Source organism: Vombatus ursinus, unplaced genomic scaffold, assembly GCF_900497805.2.
Source record: "Vombatus ursinus unplaced genomic scaffold, bare-nosed wombat genome assembly UNPS02009062.1, whole genome shotgun sequence".
Classification (NCBI taxonomy): domain Eukaryota; kingdom Metazoa; phylum Chordata; class Mammalia; order Diprotodontia; family Vombatidae; genus Vombatus; species Vombatus ursinus.
The window spans coordinates 22,574,423-22,593,611 of record NW_020948840.1 but is presented as its reverse complement, the minus strand read 5'-3'; the positions used below and the strand labels follow the sequence as shown (position 1 = coordinate 22,593,611).

At 40.8% G+C, this 19,189-nt stretch overlaps 1 protein-coding gene across 3 annotated transcripts in view; it reads right to left on the bottom strand.

Annotated features, from left to right (window-relative positions):
- ADCY3 (adenylate cyclase 3) overlaps window positions 1-19,189 on the bottom strand; it is a 121,097-nt gene that overhangs the window by 41,150 nt on the left and 60,758 nt on the right. For all 3 annotated transcript variants that reach the window (XM_027850465.1, XM_027850467.1, XM_027850466.1), the window contains exons 4-6: window positions 11,927-12,057; window positions 10,349-10,460; window positions 9,761-9,888 (exon numbers count right to left, since the gene is read on the bottom strand). In XM_027850465.1, the coding sequence (XP_027706266.1) occupies window positions 9,761-9,888; window positions 10,349-10,460; window positions 11,927-12,057 (371 nt within the window). The remainder of the gene's footprint in view (window positions 1-9,760; window positions 9,889-10,348; window positions 10,461-11,926; window positions 12,058-19,189) is intronic.

The window sequence follows — 19,189 nt, the reverse complement described above, 5'->3', positions numbered from 1 at the left end:
ATTCTGCTTAAAAGCTTCTGTCCAGGGGAACCCACTACGGGCTGAAACCATTCATTTCACTTTGGGGTAGTTCTCATATTAAGGATTATATCAAGACTAGATGTGCCCTTTGCAACTTTGTGTCCACTGCTGCTAATTCTGTCCTTTGGAGCTAATCAGAAGTGGGATCCCTTGTCCACATGACAATCCTTCAGATACTAGAAAATAGATATAATGCCCCTCTTCCCTAAGTCTTTTCATCTTTAGACTAAATATATCCAGATCATTTAAGTTTTCCTCTGAACGCCCTTTGCTAGCCTCATTGACCTCCTTTGGCTCACTCACTGTTCCACACATGACATTCCATCTCCTATATCCACGCCTTTGCCCTGACTGTCCCCCCATGCCTCAATGGCACTCTTTCCTCACACCTACTGCTTTCTTTCAAGACTCAGTTCAAGTGCTAAAATTTTCTTAATCCCCACAGCTGCTAGTGCACTTTCCTCCAGGGGTATGCTGGTAAATGTTTAACAGCCAGCTCTCCAAAAAAAAGTATACATAATATACTTGTAAGTTCAATCTGCATTATTAACATTTTTTCCATCACTTCTTGAGACAATCAACAAAATAATCAATCAAGAACTGATTTGTAGCATTTGCTGATTTCCAAGATGTAAATAAATGTTCACACTGAAAATTTAGCAATTGGTTCTCCCAAGTCTGAATAAGCTGGTTCCTCCATATTCCTACCTCCTTCCTAATCTTGTATTCATTTTGTGTATTTCATATATGCACGTATGTAAATATATGTTCATTAGAATGTAAGTTTTTTGTTTTTTGGTTAGGCCATGGGGTTAAGTGACTTGCCCAGGGTCATACAGCTAGTGTCAAGTGTCGGAGGCTGGATTTGAACTCAGGTCCTCCTGAATCCAGGGCCGGTGCTCTATCCACTGCACCATCTAGCTGCCCCAGAATGTAAGTTTCTTGGAACAGGTAACATTCCACTGTTGTCCTTCTATTCCCAGTGTTTAGCATAGTGGCTGGCATACTGTAAGTGTTTAATAAACGCTCGTTGGTTTATTAATCATGGTGATGCAATGGATGAAACGGAGATATGTGAAAAACTGGTCTGAAAGAATCTGCCAGATGTTACATGTACAGCTGTTCCACAATCTTCATGTCCTAAAGAAGTTAAATTCCCTCTCTTTCTGTTGCTGCCTTTCTTATTTCTTCAAGTTGATCTTTTAGAACCTATTGTTGTTCAGTTGTGTCTGACTCTTCATGACCCCATTTAGGGTTTTCTTGGTAAAGACACTGGAGTGGTTTGCCATTTCCTTCTCCAGCTCATTTGAAAGATGAGGAAACTGAGGCAAACAGGATTAAGTGACTTTCCCAGGGTCACACAGCTACTACGTGTCTGAGGCCAGATTTGAACTCGGGTTTTCCTGACTCCAGGCCTAGCACGCTCTATCCAAAGCACCACCTATGAGCAGGTGTTAAAAGCTTAAAGAAGGGATTGAAGCCACTTCTTTCCTACTGCTAAAGAAAAAGACCATTAAGCCATTCTGGGTCAGCATTCAGTGGATTGGAAGGACGAGGATGACAAGCTAAGTGAATCTTTAGGAACGAGGTGAGAGCAGAGACCGATTTAGAAAACGGGGGTTGCTACAGATTAGGGCACTGTGAGAGGGAACAAGATGTTCTGAGCGTGAAATAAGCTACTCTGGAGGAAACAGAAAAAGCAAATTCTTAGAGTCTGAGCAGAGGATTAAAGTGGCCTTGCAGACTGGGGAATAAAAGAAGGCTGGCCAAATAGGAAGTGAGTTACCAATTCACCAGCATGTCTGTTTCTTCTGTGTCTTTCATTATGTAAGTTTCCAGTCTAGCTCTTGGGCTGGCCCACACTGTCTTCTCCAACGCACTCAGCTAACGCCCACCGGCAGCGTTACAGCAGAGTAGAGACTAACAGAGGTGAGAGGAGGGCACACAGAATCAATAGTTATGGGCCACCTGCTATTGGGATGGGGCAGGGGGGAGGGAGTTGTGCCACAAGGAAGTCAATTCTAGCTGGCACACTCATTGATCACCTTGCTAGGTGCACACAAGAAGGACATAGTCTTTGCTCCCCAGCAGTTTACATTCTACTGAGGAGATACAACACATACATAAAGTAAAATAAATAAGTAAATTCCAAGTGATTTTAAGAGGGAGAGAATATATAAGTGTGGTGATCAAGATAGGTTTTCTATAAAAAGTGGTACCTGATAGGAGCCCTGAAGGAAGTTAGGGATTCTAGGAGGCAGATGGAAGGAAGAGGAGCCATCTAAGCACAGGGGACAGTTTGCACAAAGGCACAGAGAAGGGGGATGGCATCTCAGGGTCTGAGAAGTCAGAATGGAAGGCAATTTTCCAAAGCAGGTGCGTACAAGTATAAGGCAAGGCACGTCAATAAGTATTTATTAAGCATATACGCTGTATCGGGCACCATGCTATACACTGCTTTGTACTTAGTATTATAGCTACAACGACAAAGATGGAACAGTCAGTGTATTATAATATCAAGGTATTTGGTTGCCATGCCACACTGCTGACCTGTATTGATCTTGTTTTTGTTCATCCTTCGTTTTGTTTTGTTTTTTTTTTTTTCCCCTGAAGGTTTTCTTTTTTTTTTAATTTTTTTTTTTAGGCAATTGGGGTCAAGTGACTTGCCCAGGGTCACATAGCTAGTAAGTGTCAAGTGTTTGGTCTGAGGCTGGATTTGAACTCAGGCCCTCCTGACTTCAGGGCTGGTGCTCTATCCACTGCGCCACCTAGCTGCTCCTATCCTTCGTTTTTGAAGAGGACCAGTGATGTTACGGGGTGCAGTCTTGACTCGAGCGTCATTTGGATTGAAGTGAGGCAGAGTTGCACAGTGATCAGCCTCACTCTTCCTGAGTCATCAAAGCCCAGTGGCAGGACAAAAGTCAAGACAACTGGTGATGGCCAGGGTGCAGTGGATGACCTTGGTGTCTTCGATGTCTGACCAAGCTCTAAGCACTCCACAGTGCCTGCTTCTGCTGCCTTCATGGCCTGTTGGAACAAATTGTTCTCATCTGCTGGAGGAAGTCTTCATACGTTTTGGGTAGACATCCCCCTAAATCACCAATGGATTTGACGCCTGTTGGTTATCCCCATCCTGGTTTAGCCCATCTGCCATAACAGTTTTACTGGGGTCTGGCCAGTATGGCTGCTGCGCATGCTACAGCTTCTTGGGGCCACAGGTGAGAGTTGGATAAGGGGCGGACACCAAAGGTGGCTGAGCAGCGCTGAAAAGGGCTCAGCAAACCCTCACACCAGAAGCACCAGTCCTCCCCCATAACCTGTATAGCTCCTACCTCCGCCTCCCCAGCTCTGGTTAACAGCTTGCAAAAGCTTGATTTAGCCAAATACCAATTACAGTCTGTTCTATCATTCAGAAAAGTAACACAAAGCATTTTTCCAAATGAAATTTTACTTACTCTCTTTTGGGGATTCAACATTCTCCTCCTTTCTTTAAAATACTCAGATAACATTCTGTAATTTCCAAATCAAGAGAGTTGTTTTTCAATTCTTTTTTTTTTTTTTTTTTTTTTTTTTGCCTTTTGGTGAGGCAATCAGGGTTAAGTGACTTGCCCAGGGTCACACAGTTAATAAATGTTAAGGGTCTGAGGCTGGATGTGAACTCAGGTACCCCTGACTCGAAGGCCAGAGCTCTATTCACTGCGCCACCTAGCTGCCCCTGTTTTTCAATTTTAAACAACATTTCTTATACAATGATTTTACAATAGTAGCATAAATTTTAAACATTAATTGCTGACATTCTAAATTTATTGCATTGAAGGTCAATATAAAGATAGAGCACTGGATCTGAAGTCAGGAGGACTTGAGTTCAAATTCAGCCTCAGACACTTATCTTACAGTAGGTCACTAGAAAACCTCACATCCATCCTGAGGTCTCTTTCACCTGAACTGTTGCTCAGCCCATATTTTTTTTAATCGAAGAGGGAGACTTCACATTTATCCCTATTACATTTTATTTTGTTAGATTTGGCCCACCATTCTTGCCTGTCAAAGTCTTTTTAGATCTCAATATTAACTATGTCTCCTGGACTTGTGTCATCTGGAAATTCAATAGGGGTGACATTCCTGCCTTTAGCCAAGTCACTGGCTCACAGAGACCACCATTTCCTTTTCTAAGTGCTAATAACCATCCCTTTAATAATGCATTTTCAAATGTGGCCAGGAATCAAAGTCAAGATCACTTTGAATGGTGCACTTCTAATTAGGAAAATCTGGGTTCACATCCTGCTGCTAATAAAACCAATGGTGTCTATCTCATAAGGTGTGGTTGTAAGGACCAAATGAATTGTACACAAAGTACTTTGTAAACCATAAAGGGTTCTATAAATGCCAGCTATTACCATTATTTGGAATAAGATGATATAACCCTAGAAGTGTCCTAGAACAGGAGAGAGGAGAGGTATAATACGGACCTCCTAGCTTAATGCTAACCAAAAAGAGCAGGAAGATGGTAAAAATGAGCAGTAGGGGGGTGGGGGTGGGAGATGGACAGTGCGACATTATTAAAAAGAAGTTTCAGATTTGTAAGTATCTCCTCTGATCGCCAGCCTCCCTGCCCTCACCTGGTGGCAGCGTGAGTCCTACTTCAGAAAACAGCACTCAGAGAAGTTAAATCCTCAAGATGAAGAAACAGCAAAACCTCCAATACAACAGAGAAACCAGCCCTCTCTGTTCTCCAGGCTCATCCAAGGGACCTTAGGGCTAACAGACTGGGCCACCAGAACCACAGATTCTTAGAGCAATGTAGGCGTGTGGATTTGTAGGCTTTTTCTATGACATGATCCTGTCTTGGGAATCTTCTCTCCTGTGGTCCCTAGGTCCAACCTGTAACAATGAGATGTGCTTCCAAACTGATGAATGGAATCTTTTCCATTCTGATATGGTCAAGAAGCATTAATTAAGCCATATTCCATGCCAGGCACAGTACTGGGTGCTGGACATTCAAAGATGAGACCAAAAGCAGTCCCTGCCCCTAGTGAGCTTATATTCTGCTAGGGGACTAGAACATGTGGATATACATACATACCTCTCTCTCTCTATATATATATATACATACATATATGTATATATATAATATATTATATATATGGGAAAATTATCCTTGTGCGCAGACATATATTAGGTATTGTGTATGTGTGTATATACACAGGCATATACATACATACATGTGTGTGTGTATGCAGCTAGGTGACGCAGTGGATAAAGCATGCCAGACCTGGAGTCAGACTCATCTTCCTGAGTTCAATTCTGATCCCAGATACTTACTAGCTGTGTGACCCCGGGCAAGTCACTCAACCTTGTATGCCTCAGCTTTCTCATCTGTAAAATGAGCTGGAGAAGGAAATGGCAAACCACTTCAGTATCTTTGCCAAGAAAACCCCACAATGGGGTCATAAAGCGTCAGATAAGACTGAAAAATGACAACAACAAAAATATAAGATATGCATATATATGTATATATAGGTATGTGTGTATATGTGTGTATATATATATATAATACATATAATATTCCTGTATACAGGGATTATTTTCTAGTTATATATGATAATTATGTGTGTGATTATATTATATTATATATTATATTCATGATTATGTGGTATATGTTTTTATTATATTCTACATAATATGATATATTACACATATATACTTACACACATACATACATATATATTCCATATAATATCACACATCACACATATGTGTGTATGTATGTATATATGTGTGTATATAAACATAATGACCCCTGTGTATAGAATGAGACATATTTTTGATATGGCCAATATGGGAATTGCTTTCGCTTAACTGTACATGTGTGTCATTAGCATTTTGTTTTACTTTTCTCGGTGGGGGGGAGGGTGGAAAGGGAGAGAAAATCAATTATTGTTTATCGAAAAAAATTAACTTAAAAAACCTGTGGAGGGGTAGAGCCAGGGTGGCATAGTATAGGCAGCAACTCAGTTGAGCTCTTCCAACATTCCTCACCACACAACTTTAAAATAATGCCTCAAATTGAACTCTGGAGTGGCAGAGCTAACAAAAGGTTGGGGTGAGACATTTTTCCAGCCCACAACAACTTAGGAGGTCAGTAGGAGAGTTCTGTGACATTGGGGTGGGAGGTCAACCCAGAGCTCAGCCCCCACTATGGCAACACTAGCCACAGGCCTTGAAGGCAGCTGCAACAACAGTGGCAGCAGCTTTGAAAGCTCTCAGCCCAGAGATGGTAAGGTGGTCAGACAACTGGTCAGAAAGAGATTACAAGGGACCTTTTGCTGGTGCTGGGTGTAGGACCCTGTTACATTGCTCATACACAGTTCTGGATCACAGTTCCAGGGCAAAGAGGAACCCTAGTTCTTGTGACTGCAGGGCTGCAGGAGACCTGGTCCCAGTTCCAGAGCCTAAAGGAGTGCAAGTAATTGCAGCTTCAGGGAAACAAAGTCCTTTCCTGAGTAAAGACTAGAGTATAAGCCAGGAGAGCAGTAACCACATCTCTTCCTGGATCATACCACTTTGAAGGAACTGAAAACTGAGCGACCCCTCAGAACTAGCTCTGAAAACAGCAACACGAAAAACCTGAAGCTTGGGACAGTGCCCCCTCCTACAATGGCAGCAGAATCCAATTTTAACGTAAAATTAAAAGACAAGAAATAGGCTGGAGAATGAACAAACAACAACAACAACAAAAAAAAAATAACAAAATTTATCTGGAAAAACAAAAGCTCAAGAATATCAAGAGAATCGATAAAAAAAAATATGAAGGAAGGTGGCCTAGCAGTACAAGATCTCAAATGGTATTACAAAGCAGTAATTGTGAAAACAATCTGGTACTGGTTAAGAAATAGAGTGGTGGATCAGTGAAATAGATTAGGTATACAATACACAGTAGTAAATGACCACAGTAATACAGTTTGATAAACCCAAAGATCCAAGCTTTTAGGACAAGAGCTCACTATTTGACAAAAATTGCTAGGAAAACTTGAAAGTGGTTTAGAAGGAATTAAGTATAGACATACATTGTATACCAGGATAAGATCAAAATGGGTACATGATTTAGACATCAAAGATGATATCAAGCCAATTAGAGGAGCATGGAGAATTTTGTCAAATCTATGGACAAGGGAAGAATTTATGACCAAACAACAGATAGGAAGTATCACAGAAAGTAAAATGGATAATTCTGGTTATGTAAAATTAAAAAGTTTTTTGAATATGCAAAACCAATGCAGTCAAGATTAGAAGCAAAGCAGGAAACTAGAGGGGAAAAATATACAGCAAGTTTCTCTGATAAATGCCTCATTTCTAAAATATGGAGGGAACTGAGTCAAAATTATAAGAATATGAGTCATTCCCCAATTGATAAATGATGAAAGGATATGAATGGGCCATTTTCAGGAGAAGAAATAAAAGCTATCTCTAGTTATATGAAAAAGTGCTCTGAATCACTATTGATTAAAGAAATGCAAACTAAAATAACTATGAGGCTCACTAAAACAACTGAGATTGGCTAATATGACCGAAAAGGAAAATGACAAATATTGGAGAAGATGTGGAAAAACTGAGACACTAATGCATTGTTGAGGAGTTGTGAACTCATCCAACCATTCTAGAGAGCAATTTGGAACTATGTCCAAAAGGCTATAAAATTGTGCATACCCTTTGACCCAGAAATACCACTACTAGGTGTGTATCCCAAAGAGATCAAAAGAAAAAGGACCTAGATGTACAAAAATATTTATAGCAACTCTTTTTGTGATGGCAAAGAAGGGGAAATTGAAGTGATGCCCATCAATCATGGAATGACTAATCAAGTTTTGGTAAATGATTGTGATGGAATTCTACTGTGCCATAAGAAGTGAAAAGCAGGATCACTTCAGAAAAACCAGGGAAGACTTACATGAACTGATGCAAAGTGAAGTGATCAGAATCAGGAGAACATTGTACACAGTAATACCAATATTGCACAATGATCAACTGCGAATGACTTAGCCATTCTGAGCAATACAATGTTTCAAGATAGTTCCAAAGGACATATAATGAAAATGCTATCCACTTCTGGACAAAGAACTGATGGAGTCTGAAAGCAGACTGAAGTATATTTTTTTCCTCTTTCTTTATTTTTCTTACTTTTTTGCAACATAAACAATATGGAAATGTTTTGCATGATTTCACTTACTGCATTTCTTACCTTCTCAATGGGTGGGGAAGGGGCAGATGGGAGAAAGAGAATTTGGAACTCAAAAAAAAAATTTAAATAAATAAATAAATCTAAGAAGACAACAAAAAAAACCCTCTGTTTTGTGCCTTACATTGTTGTTGTAAGGACAAAATGAGATAATATGAAGGAAAAGAAGGGAGAAAATAACCATTTATTAAGTGTTTAGTATCTGCCAGCACTATGCTAAGCAATAGCAATAGAAGTAAGAATGTTTTGAAAAGTTAACAGCATGATAAAAATGCAAGGCTGGAGGACGATGATTCTTACTTCAAATTAATAACTTGTGGATCCAAAATGGAGAAATGTCCTTCAAAGAGACTTGTGAGCTAGAGCTTCCAACTGCCATTGAACATTGCAGCCTTGTGCCAGATCTTACTAACATATGCCAGCTAAGCAACACTAGCCTACTACAACCAATTCAGTTTGGTGTAGATCACAAAAAGCTAATTCCCTGGCACACTGGACCAATGCCGTAAGTGATCAACACAAGGAAAAGCCAATATTCTATTGCTAGAACTAGGACTGGGATGGTTGGCAGCTACTTAAGGTATAACAGCTTCAGGGAAGAGCAAGTTCAACAAGGAAAACTTTAATATAATTTTATATTATATAATATGTTATATATATTATATATAATATAAATACAAATAATATATATTATAATATAATTTTAATATAATATAAAACTTTAATATAATTTTCATGAATGCACCTATTTTAAATTCCATTCTTCATTGCACTGAAGCATCTATTTTGTGATGTCTTTATAAAATATTTTGTACATATTTTGCTGGACTTACAATAGATCACATGAGAGCTGGAGCTGAAAAGGACCATAGCGGTCAGCTAATCCAGCCTGCTTCATTGTATAGATGAGGAAACTGAAGCCTTAAAAGATGATACAACTTGCCAAAGTCCCCTGGGTACCACAGGGAGAGCCAAGATTTGAACGAATGTCCTCTGTCTGCATCCACCACTAACACTTCTTCTATTGTAGTATGATGTACTGTGTTCGTGTATTGCCTTACTTGTCTACACATAGTTTCCTCCCAATAGAATGCACATTGGGGGGGGGGTGGGCAGGGATTATTTGCTTTCGTCTTTAGATCCCCAGTACCTAGCATAGTACCCGGCTTAATATATGCTGGTTGATTGAATGAATATCAAATCTCATGTACTGCCGGGAAGGCTTAAACTTCTGGTTCATGGTAGCACAAAGGGTGTACAATTTTTCAAGCTCACCTAGGGAGCACCAGCCAATCAGTGTCTTCTCATGGCTCCACCTGTCTCTCCATAGGATTACAGATCATGAATATTCTTTGTGTCAAGTCTGTCTCTTGATAAACTTACTTTCTGCTTGGATCAGTCCATCCTCCAAGGCTTGCAATCAGAGACTACCTTAGGCCCCAGGTTTATCAGGACATGGGACAGCTCTGAGAAGTGGCTAGATGGGGCATGCCCCACACTTACGAAATAGCATCCACCATGGCCAGCCCCATGAGGATAGAGCAGACAGCGTGATCCTCCCGGTAGTCAGGCAACCCACAGATGCAGTAGTAACAATCTCCCAGGATCTTGATACGCAGCTGATGGTATTTCTGAAATAGGTAAAAACCATCTTTGGCATTTCACTCACTCCTTCGACCAATCTATAAATATTTATTAAATACCTACTATATGGCAGGCACTGTGCTAAGTGCTGAGGATACAAAAAGAGGCAAAAGACAGTCCATGACCTTAAGGAGCTTACAATCTAACGGGAGAGACAACATGCAAACAAATAGATACAAAGCAAGCTATATACAGGATAAACAGGAAATAATTAAAAGAGGGAAAGCACTGGAATTAAGGGGTTAGATAAGGCTTACTGTAGAAAGTGGGATTTTAGTTAAGACTTAAAGGAAGCCAGGGAGATTTTTGCCTTTCACTTAGTCCAGGGGAAAGAGAGCTAGTAAAGCATAGGACAGGTGGAAGGAAACAGGGGTAGCCATCGAGACAAGGGCCAGCTCCAGACCCATCAGGATGCTGGCAGACAAGACAGGGACATGGTATACTTACAGCTGCCAGCTTGTCAAAGCGGGCAAAGAGTTCATTAAGTAGCTTCACCAACTCCTGGGCACTGCAGGCTGAAGAGAGCTGAGTGAAACCCACAATGTCAGCAAATAGAATGCTGGAGAAAAAAGGAAAGGATTAGCCACAGGAAGTTACCTACTAAACATAGACACTCCAAAGTACAGCGCTCCCAATGGGCAGGCCTGCTTGGTGTCACAAAGGGCTTGGCATAATTTAAAGCTCTATCAAATGCAAGTTCCTTGAGGCCTGGGCTGCTCTGTTTCCGTCTTTGTATTCTCAGCACCTAACATAGTACTTGGCACATAGTAGGACTTTAATAAATTTGTGTTGGTTGATTGATTTTCCATAGCTAATTCAGGACTATGATGCTTTCAAGTTATCCCAGGGCTTGCCTAGAGGCAGCTATATGGTTCAGTGGATACAACAAACCTAGAGTCAGGAACACCTGAATTCAAATCTTCACTTATTTAGCTGTCTGACCCTGGGCAAGTCATTTAACAGCTTTTGTACTCAGTTTCCTCAACTGTAAAATGGGTATTATTACAGTGCCTACCTCAAAGGATTGTTCTGAGAATCAAAGGAAATAATGTATGTTCTATGTTAACCTTGCAAACTTTAAAGCTATCTAAAAGCTAGTCATTATTAGCTGTTACTATCCACATATAGATCCTTCCACCGCCCCCTGACTTCCTACCCTAAGATGACTGAATGAAGAAAAAATATGGGAGGGAAGAAAAGAATCAGGTTATCAATTCCCCTTCCAATATCAAATGAATCCTATCCCACAATCTAGCCAGGAAGTGACAAATTCAGCTAAGTATCCAAGACTTACATAATTATGCTATAGATTATATCCGCTAGAGCTTTATAGTTTACACATACTTGCCTTGTCTTGTGAAGTAAGCAGGACAAAGACAATTGTCTCTATTTTATGGATGAGGAAGAAACTAAGACACAGAGAAGCTAATGACTTGCCCACAGTCACAGCCAGTAAGGGACAGAACAGGAAGTTGAACTCATCCTATGATACTTATTCCAAGGGCTCCTTCCAATCTTTCCCTTTGCCTCTCGGCCTAATGACAAAAGCTGACATTTTCATATGGCTCTGATGTTTCCAAAGGGCATTACTCATGTTATCTCATGTGATCCTCAGTGTATTCCTATAAGTTAGGCATTGCTGAACCCATTTTACAGATAAGGAGACTGAGACTCAAAGAGACCCATTGTCACCCATTGAGGAGGAGCCAGTGGGAGTAATCAAATCAAGCTCTTTCCTGGATCCAAATCCAGCATTCTTTCCATGATACAATGCCATGCTGGCAGAATTTAAAGTATAAGAAGGAGTAGGGCATTGTTTCATAGTAGGGCTCAAGTCCTTGGGGGAAATCATTCTAAATGCTAACTTAGCCCCCCACAAAGCATTCAATGGTGCTCAGAAGATCTCCATTCCCCTTCCAGTGCTCTTCTGTGGTCAATGGCCTTGCTAAATAGTTGCCATAGTCCACTTTAGCAAGGAGTATATCTTCCAGGGCACTCTGGGTCGGGGACTGGGGCCAGGAATACCTGACATTCTCATGGCGATACATGTACATGGTGTTGAATTGTTGCTGGTCCTTCTGGCTTTCATCTTTCTTCATGTCCTTTAACATCTCATCAGCCACGTGCTTGGGTAAGATGGAAAGCATAAGGTTTTCCTGTAAGAAGAAAAAGAAGGGCATTAGCAGAAGAAAGTAGGATCAGACCCTGAATTTTCCAATAGGAACTTTTCAATTATTATTATTATTATTATTATTTGGGGCAATTGGGGTTAAGTGACTTGCCCATGGTTACACAGCTAGTAAGTATCAAGTGTCTAGTCTGAGACCAGATTTGAATTCAGGTCCTCCTGACTCCAGGTCCGGTGCTCTATCCACTGCATCACCAAGCTGCCCTCTTTTCACTTATTATTATGGCATCTATTATCTCAATTTATTCTCTATGTATAGTCTCAACGATTTATTCTCTGTGTATAGTCTCAAGAATCACTGTAATGGAGGGTTGGATAATGGAAGCCCTTATCAATCAACCAACAAGTGTTTAAGTGACAAGAGCTGTCCTTGGTGCTGTAAACACAGAGTCAAAAACAAGAGAGTTCCTGCCCTCCAGAAACTTATGTTCTACTGGGAGAAACAGCACAAACACAAATAAATACATATAAAATATTACAAGATAAACACAGTACAAGGTGTTTTTAGGATGAACGGAGGCAATAACAGCTGAGGGGTTTAGGGAAGGCCTCATGAAGGAGGTAGTACTTGAACTGAGCCTAGAAGGGAGCCAGGGAGTACAAGATCCAGAGGTAAGGAGGAAACACATTCAAACATGTGCAAAGACAGAGGACCAAGAGATGGAATGTCATGTAGATGGGACAGTAAGCAGGGAAGTTTGGCTAGAATGTAGGGTGCATGAAAGGGGGTGATGTATAATTCGGCTTGGAAAGAGAGACTAGAGCCAGACTGTGGAAGAGTTAAATGCCTAGAAATAACAGAGAACTGCTGAAGGGATTTTTGCACAGGGATGACATGGTTAGACCCATGCAAGAGGGAGACTGGTTAGAGGTTTTGGCAAAATCCCAAGTAAGAGGTGATAAGAGCCAGTACTACAGTGGTTGTGGTATGAGTGGAAAGAAGGGGTCAGATGGGGAGATAGAATCAACAAGATTTGGAAGGCAACTGATCAGATGGCCAGGGTGAGGAGAGGTGGGGAGTGGGGTGGGGAGACTGAAGATTTGAGGTTGACTCCCAGGGTATGAATCTGGGAGGCCAGAAGAATAGTGGCACCCTCAAAAAATATAGGGTAGTTAGGAGAAGTGGGTTTAGGGGAAAAGAGAATGAGTCTTGGTTTAGAAATGAGTTTGAGATGCCCTTGGAACATCCAAGTAAAATGTCCAGCAGGCTGCTGGAGATATAGGACTCTTAGAATAGAGACTAGGGTTGGTTATATAGAGTTTAGAGTCATCAACATAGAGATAACTGAACCCATGGGAGCTGATGAAGTCACCAAGAAAGAGTACAGAGAGTGAATTTGATCAATTTTATGAATTTCTCTCTGCCCCCAACCCCAATATTAACTTGATAAGATTATAGGAGGTAGACCTTGTTGATTAACTGAGGCTCAGGAGGATGGACTCTTGTCAGAGGAGCTGCTTCCCTTTCCTGGTTCCATGACATGGTTCAACTGTGTTTCTCTTTCCTATTTGTTCATCCTCAGACTTCCAGATCAGACTACAGCAAGGATGGAGGTGATTTCTCCCTTCCTCAGCACCACCTCCCCATACCCTCAACCCTGGTAGAAAATAGTGACTGACAGAAAAACATAGTGTTCACTGCAGCCTGTGCTTGACCAAGAGAGCCTGACAGATAAGTTCCTGGCCCTCCTCTTCCTGGCTGCCTTGTCCTTCTGTGTCTTTTTCTGAGAATGGGTCAGAGATGAGCAATTTTGAGAAAGTATATTAAAAGCCTTATGGATTACCTGCTGAATAATCCTAAATTTGAGAGTTCCTAAGTTTTAGAGTTCCCAAGAGCTAGAAAGTTTCTGAATTTGAATGTCAGACATAAAATTTCCCGAGGGAAAAGATTTCAACAGCCTGCAATTTTAATAAGGAAAAATAATAACCTGCAGCTGGAAGAACAAAAGCCAGATCATGGTGGAGACAGGAGACTGGGACCTTGCTGGGACCTCCATGATATTGCTATGAGCTAATCAATTGGTGCAAACCTGAGGTGAATGAGGAATATTTGTCCAATAATTCCACAAAGTGTCTTTACTTTCAAGGAGAAATCTAATGGGTCTAATATGATATTCGAGGGCATTATGTTTATCTTTTTATGTGTTCTTTTGAGTCCTTTCCCGCATTTTCTGTGCTAGGGAAAAGAAAGGCTGTTTCCATATTGTATATTCAAGGCCTATTCAGGAGTTGGGAACCCTGTTATCCACTTTGGGGAAAACCGAAAACCTAAGCTTTATCCAGATTACCCCAGAATTGTACTCTAGGGAAAGGACAATGGACCAAAGGGAGAAATTGACTTTTTGGGGATTAGCCCCAGGATTGAACCCAGGTCTATGTGAGCTCAGTGTTTTTGGCGGGGGCAGGGAGGATGGAGGAGAAAAGAGAGACTGCTTCATGGATTGCAACACAATCTAAGTTGGAAAGAACCCTAGAAGCCACCTAATCCAACCTATAATTAACCAACTCTACAGCATCTTCAACTGGTGACCATCAAGGCCCTTGAAGTCCTCAAGGGTGGAGGAACTTAACACTTCCCAGTGCAGCATATTCAACTACATCTGCCTTTTGTGGACCAGCCTAGTTAAATATAGAAAGATTTATTATCAGTGGGTTGGCCAGTTGGTGATTAATTATTTGGCTTTCACTACCAGCAATGAGATATGTGAAATGGCCCTCAGCTCTTGGGTGGTCTTCTTCTGCTTATGAAGTAATAGTAGCAAAGTGAAGGGGAAAAGGACAGGGAGTAAGCAAATCTTAGTTTTTGAACTATCTGTAAACATTTAGCTATAAAACAACTCTGAGGTTTCATCTCATACCATGTAAAATGGCAAAGATGACAAAATATGGCACAATCAATGTTGGAGGGGCTGTGGGAAGACAGGAACACTGATGCACTGTTGTTGGAGCTATGAAGTAGTCCATTTGTTCTGGATTTTGTCACTATACAACCAAAGTGACAAATCTGTCCCTACCTTTGACAAAGTGATCCCACTACTAAATATATACCCCATTGAAGCCAATATCAAAATAAAGGTCTAATATGTACCAAATCTATGGTTACAATCTTTGTGGTAGCAAAGAACTCAAAATTGGGGAATTGCTGAAAAAACTACAGTATGTAGATATAATGTAATATTATTGTACAGTAAGAAATGTTGAAATGAGGAATTCAGAGAAACATAGGTAGATTGATATGAACCAATAAAGAGAGGAATAGGCAGAACCAGAGAACAATATACACAATGACTACAACATTGCAAAAGACAGAACACTAAAAGAATGTCTAACTCTGAGTAATGGAAAAGCCAATGAAATTTCCAGAGAATGCATGATGAAACATACCACCTCCCCCATGGCAGAGAAGTGGGAGACTACTGGCACTGATTACTCTATACACTGTCAGATATGGTTATTGTATCAGGTCACAGAATTTAAAAGTTGGAAGGAACCTCTGTGACCATATACTCCAATCCATACATAAAAGGAATTCTCTAATTCTAGACACAGAGAGTCATCCACTTTCTTCTTAAAGACCTTCAAGAAGGAAGAACCCACCACCTTCAGAGGCAGCCCATTTCACAACTCTAATTGAAAGGAAGTTGTTTTAGATAGAAGTCTCCATTTTATCTCTTTGTAACTTCTACCCTTTGCTCCTGATGTTGTCCTCTGCAACCAAATAATAATCTAATCCCTCTTCCACATGACAGCCCCTCAAATAGTTGAACACAGCTTTAATCAATCAACAAACAAGTATTTATGAAGCACTTGCTAACGTGCCAAGCATTGTGAGAGGTAATGGAGATACAAGTACAAAGAATGGGATAATCCCTACTCACAAGGAGACTACATTCTAATGGAAGAGACAACAACAACAACACATAAAAGTACAGACGACATAAATATCAAATAGTTCCCCAAAAGTGTCTTTATCTTTAAAAGGGAATCTAATGAATCTCATGATATTTTAGGGCTATACATTTCTGTATTTTTTGTGTGTTCCTATGAATCTTTTGCATCTTTGGCATTTTCTGTGGTGGAGGAAAGAAAGACTTCCCAAAGATGGTGCCCATATTGTACATTCAGTGCTTATGCAAGAATTAGGGATCCTGTTACCCACTTTGGCAAAAACCTAAAGCCATACCTAAGCTTTATCCAGATTTTCTCAGAATTATATTCTAAAGAAGGGATAATGAGAGGTTGAATAACTTGCCTGTGGTCACACAACTAGTATGTATCAGAGGCTAGGCTAGAATCCAAGTCTTTCTGACTACAAGACTAGCCTTCTACCCACTATGCAGTGATGATTCATTCATTCTCATTCTCTTCCTCTCCTCTTCCCTCCTCTCTTTTTTCTTTCTCTTCTCTCTGTACATACACACACACACACACACACACATATCTTACATATACATATGTGTATGTATTTCATGTTCTTTTTTTTGGTTTTATTTTGTGTTTTTTTGTTTTTGTTTTTGTTTTTTTGTATTTTAGGGCAATTGGGGTTAAGTGACTTGCCCAGCTAGTAAGTGTCAAGTGTTTGGCCTGAGGCCGGATTTGAATTTAGGATTCTCCTAAATCTAGGGCCAGTGCTCTATCCACTGCACCACCTAGCTGCCCCTATTTCATGGTTTTCAAAGTACTTTCTTCATAAGATCCTGTGAGGCAGATGATAAAACCATCATTGCTTTTATTTTATAAATGAGAAAAATGAGGCTCAGAAAGGTCACAGCTAACTACTACTACTAATAGTAATAATAATAGCTAGCATTTATATAACACTTTAAAGTTTGCAAAGCACTTTATAAATATTACTTCATTTGATCATCACAACAACCCTGGGAAGTAATTGCTATTATTGGCCCCATTTTATAGATGAGAAAATTGAGACAGCCAGAGGTTAAGTGACTTGCCCAGTATCACACAGCTGGTAAGTGTCTGAATCTGGATTTGAACTCAAGTCTTCCTGACTCCAGGCTCAGTGCTCTATACATTATTCCACCTAAGTGCTTACTGAGTTAATTATCATTGTTCCCATTTTACGAATAAAGAAAATGAGGCTGAGAAGTGAAGCAACCTTCCTAAGATCACAAGACTCATAAGTTAGCACAGTTAGGACTAGGATGAAGGTCTTTTGATTCATGGTCTGTTCTATTTTAATAGTAGAGAATTCTTTTTTATTTCCAATATAAGCAATGGTAAATTTTGATTTGCCTAACTCAGTAAAGTTGTAACTATCCATCTTTCATTTCCATAGCAATGCACCTTGTGGCCTTGAAGATTCTGGCAAACTTCATTAAAGCTGTGGAATGGGAGATCAAAATAAGCCCAGTGCATCCTGCCCTGACTGCACCTGAGGAGCAGTGGAGGTAGCAACAGTATCTCATGGGCCGATGTCTCCAGAGGGCCCATCGACGTAGGCAAGCCACATCGAAAACCCTGGTGCCCCACCACCTCCTTCCTGTGTGTATGTGCGTGTGTGGGTTCAGGGATACTCCCCCTATGCCCATCCATAACATGTTCTTATAGGAAGAGGGAAATCTTCAACAGGGACTAGATGACCCCAGGACTGTCCTAAAATCCATCTAATGGGAACCAAGAAACAGATTCCCCCAAGTTCCTGGAGATATTGGCTTGGGAGGAATTTTAAGAGAACCCAGAGACCTGATGCTTTAGCCAGCTGCCAAGGACAACCCAAGGAGGAGTCTCAGGGAGTCTTGAGAGGAGAAAGCAATCATCGGTACCACTGTGAGGTGAATGGTTTAAGCTGAGAGAGGCGTCACCAGGGAGGGAGGCTTTAAATTTGGGGCTCCTTATCCTTTGTGCCACTGAGGGTGCAGGAGGAGGGGCCCCACTATTCTGGAGAAGGCTGCTAGGATCCTGATTATAAAGACAAGGGCCTGTGCTTTTGGTTTCCAGGATGTAAGCACTCTGAAGTCTCACTTTTATGTGAGACCCCAGCATCCAGCTCAGTGCCTGGCATAGACTCGTCAGTAAGCCAGTCAACAAGTGTTTTTTAAGCATTACTCTGTGCCAGGCATTGTACTAAGTGTTAGGGGTAATAATAATAAAGTGAGATAGTCCCTTATTGGGCACTTAATAAATGTTTGTTGATTGACTGATTTGATTCTAGAAACCTGACACAATTTTATAAATTAACAGCGAAGGTAGTATGTCCTAGGCTCAGGAGGACATCTGGTCATATCTACCAATTAAATAATGGGGATTTATTGCACACTTTCCGTGCTCAGCAGCCAAGGGGAAGCAAAGGTGAATAAGACACAATCCCTGTCATTCAGGATCTTAGCATCTAGTCTTGGGAACAAATAACTAACAAGAAAGGCAGGAAGTGCTCAGTGCCAAATGAGGTGTAAAGACAAGAAGCAATAAGACAATTCTGATCCCAAGATCATAGATTCTCAGAGTTGGACCAGGCCTCCCTGATGATCTAGTCCAATCCATTCCTGGAGATGAATCTCCACTACGACTTCTGTAACAAGAGGTCATCTAGCCTTGCTTGAGGACAACCAGCAAAGGGGGTGGGAAGGGCCTAGTTGCAGCGTCCCATCCCCCTTGAGGTAGCTCTAATTGTTAAATGTTTTCTCCTACAGAGGACAGTCTGATGGCTTTCAGTTGGGATGTTCAGGGAAGGTTTCAAGGGAGAACTGGGACTGAAGTTGGACCTGAAAGGACAGGGAGGATTTGGATAGATGTAGAGGGATCATGAGATCATAGATTCAGAGCTGGAAGGAACCTTCAAGGTCTTCTATTTCTATAAGTATGTGTGTGTGTGTGTGTGTGTGTGTGTGTGTGTGTGTGTATACACACATATGTATGTATACGTATATATGTATACACACACATTCTATTCCTCAATAGAAATGTAAGTTCATTGAGGAACTGGGGGGGCATTTTCCGTAACATTTTATTTGTTTGTTTGTTTTGGGTTACATTTTAAGTTCCAAACTGTCTCCCTCCCTCCCCACCTCACACTAGAGAAGGCCACCATTTGACATAGATAGATAGATAGATAGATAGATAGATAGATAGATAGATAGATA